Source organism: Mesoplodon bidens (assembly GCF_964165515.1).
Source record: "Mesoplodon bidens genome assembly, chromosome: 17".
NCBI lineage: Eukaryota > Metazoa > Chordata > Mammalia > Artiodactyla > Ziphiidae > Mesoplodon > Mesoplodon bidens.
This window is the reverse complement of record NC_138174.1, coordinates 21,553,275-21,559,274: the sequence shown is the minus strand read 5'-3', so window position 1 is coordinate 21,559,274 and position 6,000 is coordinate 21,553,275. Positions and strand designations below refer to the sequence as shown.

General features: G+C 42.5%; 1 protein-coding gene across 1 annotated transcript in view; it reads left to right on the top strand.

Moving 5' to 3' along the window:
• Positions 1–1,352: 1,352 nt before the first annotated feature.
• GTF2F2 (general transcription factor IIF subunit 2) overlaps positions 1,353–6,000 on the top strand; it is a 157,772-nt gene continuing 153,124 nt past the window's right edge. The window contains exon 1 of the mRNA XM_081214798.1: positions 1,353–1,604. Within this exon, the coding sequence (XP_081070924.1) occupies positions 1,539–1,604 (66 nt within the window). The 5' untranslated portion in view covers positions 1,353–1,538. The remainder of the gene's footprint in view (positions 1,605–6,000) is intronic.

The following is a 6,000-nucleotide window of genomic DNA, read 5'->3' as shown; positions in this document are numbered from 1 at the left end:
AAGGCCAAGGTTCTAATTCTTTACTCTAAAGTTCATTACTAGGGTCATCCAGGCTACATTAAGTCTCTTTTCTTATGGTCTCATATTTTAATTTATTCCTTCTATTTGATCAAAGCTTAAAGCAGCTCGCTTATCCACTTGTCCTTTATATCTTTTAAGGCCATTTCCCAAGCTGTGACACAAGAATGCAATCTTCCTTTTTAACACATGCCTCGTCTATTTTTCCTGTTAGTTTTCCCAGCTGATCTCAGAGACCTGACAGCTTTTCCTAGCCCTATGCTGCACAGACATGGAATTTCTTCAATTATGTGTACGGTTCTGATGCAGGATTCAATACATTACTTGCCATTCTTACAATATCTTACTGTCTGTTTCTCTTCCAGCAAATGTTCATTCAGCCAAAGCCTATTGAAATCTGACAGGGTGTCAAGCATTGTGCCAGATGTTGTGAATAAAAAACGAACAAAACACTATTTCTGCCTAGGAGGGGCTCATAGTCTAGAAAGCAAAGGCAGCATGTAAACATGTATATTATAGTGCATCGTGCTAAGTATCACACACTGTGATGTGAAGAAAAATAAAACTTCCTCTGGGGGAGTTGATAAAAGATCTCATAGGAAGTGACATTTCCATTAGTCTTGACACCTAAGTAGGAGTCTGCCAATCAGAAGACAGAGGTGAGAATGAGGGTAAGGGAAGAATAGGGCATCTGAGTAAAAGGAATCCAGTGTGCAGAGGCTCTGAAATAATTGAGGAACATCCTGCTGTATTCAGGGAGGTCTGATGGGTTAGGGGTGGTTGGATGTGTGGTGCATTGAGTGGCAGGGATCAAACTGAGAGGGCCTGTGTGGAGAGGATTGAATTTTATTCTAGAGGCAGGAAGAGAGAGAGGAAATTCTATAAGCAGGGAAGTTTAACAATCAGATTTGTCTGTTACATGTCTATTGTCATTGACCTAATTACAGGGCTCCGGGTTTTGGAGTCTAAAAGGGATGTACTCTGCTTGTTTAATTGGAGGTGCTCAGGGTGCCTTTCAATTGAGACCACTTGTGCTAATTCACTTTATTACTCCTACCCTGTCCTCCAAATGCTGTCTCTCTCTCCTTGGCCAGGGTTGGACAGATACTGACAGCCTTTGTCTCCTTGAACCCCATTTTTCTGTTTTGACACCTTCTTTCTTCAGTTACGCTGACCTAGTCTTTGAAAGTATTGCTGACGTTTTGGCCCATCCCACCTTATGCTCTAATCACTCGGGCACAGCCCACGGCAGTAGCCACACCCACTCAAGAAGTTGCCCGCTCAGGAAGTTTGTCCGCAGCAGCGCGCCGTACTGACGGCAGCAGCGCGCAGGCGCAGTTCCCGCCTCCCGGCGGCGTGTTCCGCTTTTCCCGGGATCCCAGCGTCCCAGTAAGTGGACCGCGACTCTTCACAGTCAGCCTCCGGCTCCGGCTTACCCTGTGCTCCGGTCCCTCGCCCCGCAGTCCCCCAGCTTCCGGGGCCGCTGCTCTGGCCCGCACGCCTCCGCCGGCGACAGACCCATGGCCGAGCGCGGGGAACTCGATCTGACAGGCGCCAAGCAGAACACCGGAGTGTGGCTGGTCAAGGTAAGGTTTGCGCGGCTCCCGCTTGCGCTCCTCAAAGTAGTTTCAGTGACTTGAGACTGTCCCACCCCGTGCGCCTTTTAAAGCTCTTTACGGCCTTCTCATTAGAGCTTCAGTTATCTTGAGAGGCAGGACTGATTATTATGCTCGTTTGCAGACGAGAAGATTAGTTGAGGGACGCCCAGTGTTTTTCAGCCAATTAAGAGCCCGAACCTGCCTGGCATGGATCTCCTTTCCCCACGACCTGGTTTTTCTGGGGCCCTGTCTTGGTGTCCCCCAATGTGAGCGGTGCATTTAACCCCAAACTGAAAAATGTCTGCATCTTCTCTTGGTGAAACTGATTTTAGTTATCAGTCTGTATAAGGAAGTTGAGTGTCTGCTTCCTGTTAGAATTTTCTCAGCCAGAAAGTAGAACTGGTCTCTGCGTACCCTTAAAGTGTTCTTTTAGGTTGTTGGTTCTTATGAAGTTCTTGGGAGAGCTGAGAGAGCTCTGAACTCAGGGAAGGAGAGGCCGTGGACTGGAGTGTTCTTTTGGAGCATGACCTGGTCTCGTGAAACTGTCAGCAAATGTCTTTCGTTTTGTTTTGTTTTGTAAAGGCAGCAATCTTGATTAGCCCTTAGTGAGCACAGTATTTGTGCTTTACTTTTTATATTGGGGAATGTTGTCTTTTAGGAGGGTTTCATAAGACATATATATGTTCAAAATGTGATTGTGACGGTATCCGAAACTCAAGTAAAATGTAGGGACCTTGGTTTGTTAGATTTTTAGAAACTTATATCACATGGCTGAGTTCTCATCAGTTAAATCTGAGAGGCCCGTCCTGTCTGCCTCTCTGAAGTACTCTTATGCTTATTCGCTAGCCAGTCGAACCTGTATTATATTCTTCAAAGCACTTGCCAGAGTCCAAAGTGATTCTGTGTTCAGTGTTGGTTACCTCCTTTTCCCCAGCACATGCACAGTCACATTTCGCGAGACTAGGCTCCTTGCCTGTCACACCCCGAACTGTGTTTGGCACATGGTAATAGCTCAGATATGTGATGAATGAATGAATGAACTCTTATTCTTCATTGCTAGCCTTAGTCTCTGGTACTCATTTGACTTATCATGGCGATATCAGTGTGATTTAAGTATCCTGGAAATCAAAGAGGAGATTATTATGCCTAGAGTAGAGGCTTGGGACTGTATACTGTTACTGTCACATTGTGAAATGGGGATGTTTTAACTTTAGTCTGCAAAAGTGAGGAAACTTTTGGAGGTTTTTGAGTAAGGTAGGGATGCAAATGATTCTTTTAGGGGAAAAAAAAACCTTGAAGGGAAGATAACAAAATTAGTCAAAATTAGAAAATTATCACAGGGTCATAGGCATTTGATAGTGAATTCTGAGGAGTTAGGGAAACTTTTTCAGCAAAAGTTGTCAGGATGTGGTGACTGACTAACTGAGGATGTGAAAGAAAGCAATGAATCTAAAGTTAAGAAATATTAGTGTTCTTTCATATATGGCCATTTGAATACATTTTATCACTTTAAAAAGAACTCACCTCAGACTAATGATTTGTTCTGTTTTATAAAGGTAGTTATAATGTTTCAATTATTTATTGTTTGCTGTATCATTGTTTCCTTACATCAATTTGGCCTGCATTATTTCTTCTTTTTCTAACCTTACGTATTAAAGAAAAATAACAGGCTTGCAAATACTACATCTTTCCAGAGTGTGAAAGGACTTTTTTTTTTTTTTTGCCAGTTCTTGTTCTCTGACAACCTTGTCTCTTAAAGAGGATGAGAATTGCTATCAAATACTTTCTGTTCTAAAATCCATTCATGTTCCCTCTTTGTTTGACAACTTTTATTTCTGCTTTAGTTAAAGGAATGCTAGTAGGCAGTGAGGTTTGATTTGCACACATGTCAGATAGTTTGAATTTGTTTCATTTGCGCTGGGATTAGCATCCAGTATGATTTTCCTGCCCTTATCCTAAGCATATTTGGATTTTTATCTCTGAATTATAGGAATAAATTATATGAGAGCTTCAAGTTGTAATGGTTAATTTCATTTTCAGCTTTCTTTGTGTGATATTAAAATATAACATGTTGTTTATAGAGTTTATTTTCATTCTTACCCAATTAGAATTTGTGAATAGAACTACATACAACTTTAAATCTTTTCAGTACACATGAATATTTCTTATAAATAATGCCTTGAGTTCTGATCTTTGAGGATCATTTGTTGTAAAATACATGAGTTTCTTCCTAGAGTACTGCAAGTTTATGGGCCATTTTGTTCATATTTGATTAATTCCATCACTAGACAGGTATGGAAAAGGATAAATACAGTAAGGGCTATACATACAAGATCTCTGAGAGTTTTAAGTAGAAAGAAGTTGTCAGGTGGGAACAGGGAAGACTTTGGGAAGGTGACGTTTAAGAAGAGCCTATGGAGTTGATTAGTTAGAAAAGACTTCCCAGCAGGGCTGGTGAGTGTGTTCAGGAAAAGGCAAATATAGTGGAAGATTGTGTACCAGAATATCCACTACCTGTAACTGTTCTGGCCTAATGAAATGCCATTTCTGGAGTTTTGAATATCTTAAATCTACAAGAGAATGATGATCTAAATAAGTTTTGATAGATAATAGACATGATTGGATTTAACTTCACAATAGATGTCACCTGCTAAAAAACATAAACAGCTGCAGTTTTTACCTGGTCAGGGAGCTAGTCCCTTGTAGTTAGCATTGCCCTATTTCTGTTGCTTAGTCTATGCCACTGTTAGGTTGCCAGCTGATCACACTACTATTACACACCTGGTACCAAGTCAGGATCTAAAAATGATATTTAAAAAGTTTTTAGCATAGTTCTTTTGTTTGGCTTCCAATATTTATGTATTTATTTTAAATTTATTTATTTATTTATTTATTTATTTTTGTCTGCGTTGGGTCTTTGTTGCCACATGCAGGCTTTTCTCTAGTTGCGGCAAGTGGGGGCTACTCTTCGTTGCGGGGCGAGGGCTTCTCATTGCGGTGTTTTCTCTTGTTGCGGAGCACGGGCTCTAGGCACGTGGTTGTGGCATGTGGGCTCAGTAGTTGTGGCTCATTGGCTCTAGAGCACAGGCTCAGTAGTTGTGGCGCACGGGCTTTGTTCCTCCATGGCATGTAGGATCTTCCCGGACCAGGGCTCGAACCTGTGTCCCCTGCATTGGCAGGTGGATTCTCAACCACTGTGCCACCAGGGAAGCCCGGCTTCTAATATTTAGACTTCTGGAAAAAAAATCATCTTATCTAGTTATGATTGGCAGGAGGGTAGGGTACCTGATGAGGAAGAGGGGGAGATAAAGCTGGCAGGGTTTTTAGGAGTGGTGGGGTTTTTGTAAGTAATGAATATCATACTGGAGCTTGAATTATAAGAAATGCTATCTTTTGAGGGAAATGGACAGGTGGAGGTACTGACAAGCTCTGCAATGGGTCGAACCAATAGCTTCCTAGCCAGCAAAAAGGTGTTTAAAACCCCATCGGCCTTCCTCTTATAAGCATTTTGATTGATACTTGTTGGAGGAGGGGATCAGGACAGGAGGGATGGACACCATCCCCTGTGAATATTGGGTCCTCCATTCAGCAACTCAAATGCCACCAAGCTCAACTTTTATTTTTTCACAGACAGTTAAACAGTTGGACATTGGCAGCCAGAGAGAAAGCTATGTACCAGGGAGAGATGAAACCGGAATGGGTGATACCGCAAAGTCTTGCAGGAGAAAAAGGAACTTACATTTATAATGTACCAAATATTTTGCACAGCAAACCTGTGAAGGAGGTACTAATTATATTTTTCAGATGATAAAATTGAGGTTTCGGGAGGTTAATTATCTTGCCCAAGCATGGAACAGTAATTCAGATTTAGGTCTGCTTGGCTAGAAAGCTTATGCCAGGAATAGGAAATGTCTTTTTTCCCCCTTGGTTTTCTTTAATGAATCATCTCCTTGGAGAGCAGAGGTGAGGTGGGGGACTTTGTTTTTATGGCCTTGGGTCTTGTCAGCTCCATATGTTGACCTTCAAGAAAACGTGTGAGTAGAAGCTGCCTGTCATAGATTGGGTTCCCGGGAAGCTGGTTCTGAGGAGGAAGTTAGCATGCAGAGGTTTGTTATGGAGTGCTCCTGGGATCATCACCTATGGAAGGAAAAGGACTTATGCAGGATTGGGTACAGGGTGGTTTACTCCAGGAACAGTGGGCAATCGTGGCCAAAGGGCCTGTCTTCAGTGGAGGCAATTCCACAGAGAGCTAACAGCTGAGGGCTCTCTGTGGTTACTCCCAGCAGCTAGGGGAATAAGGGCTTCAATCCTAAACGAGGAAAAGGGTGTCACATTAGTGTCTAATACAGTGTCCAATACTCTGGGAGAAACAGGGCTTTGGAGA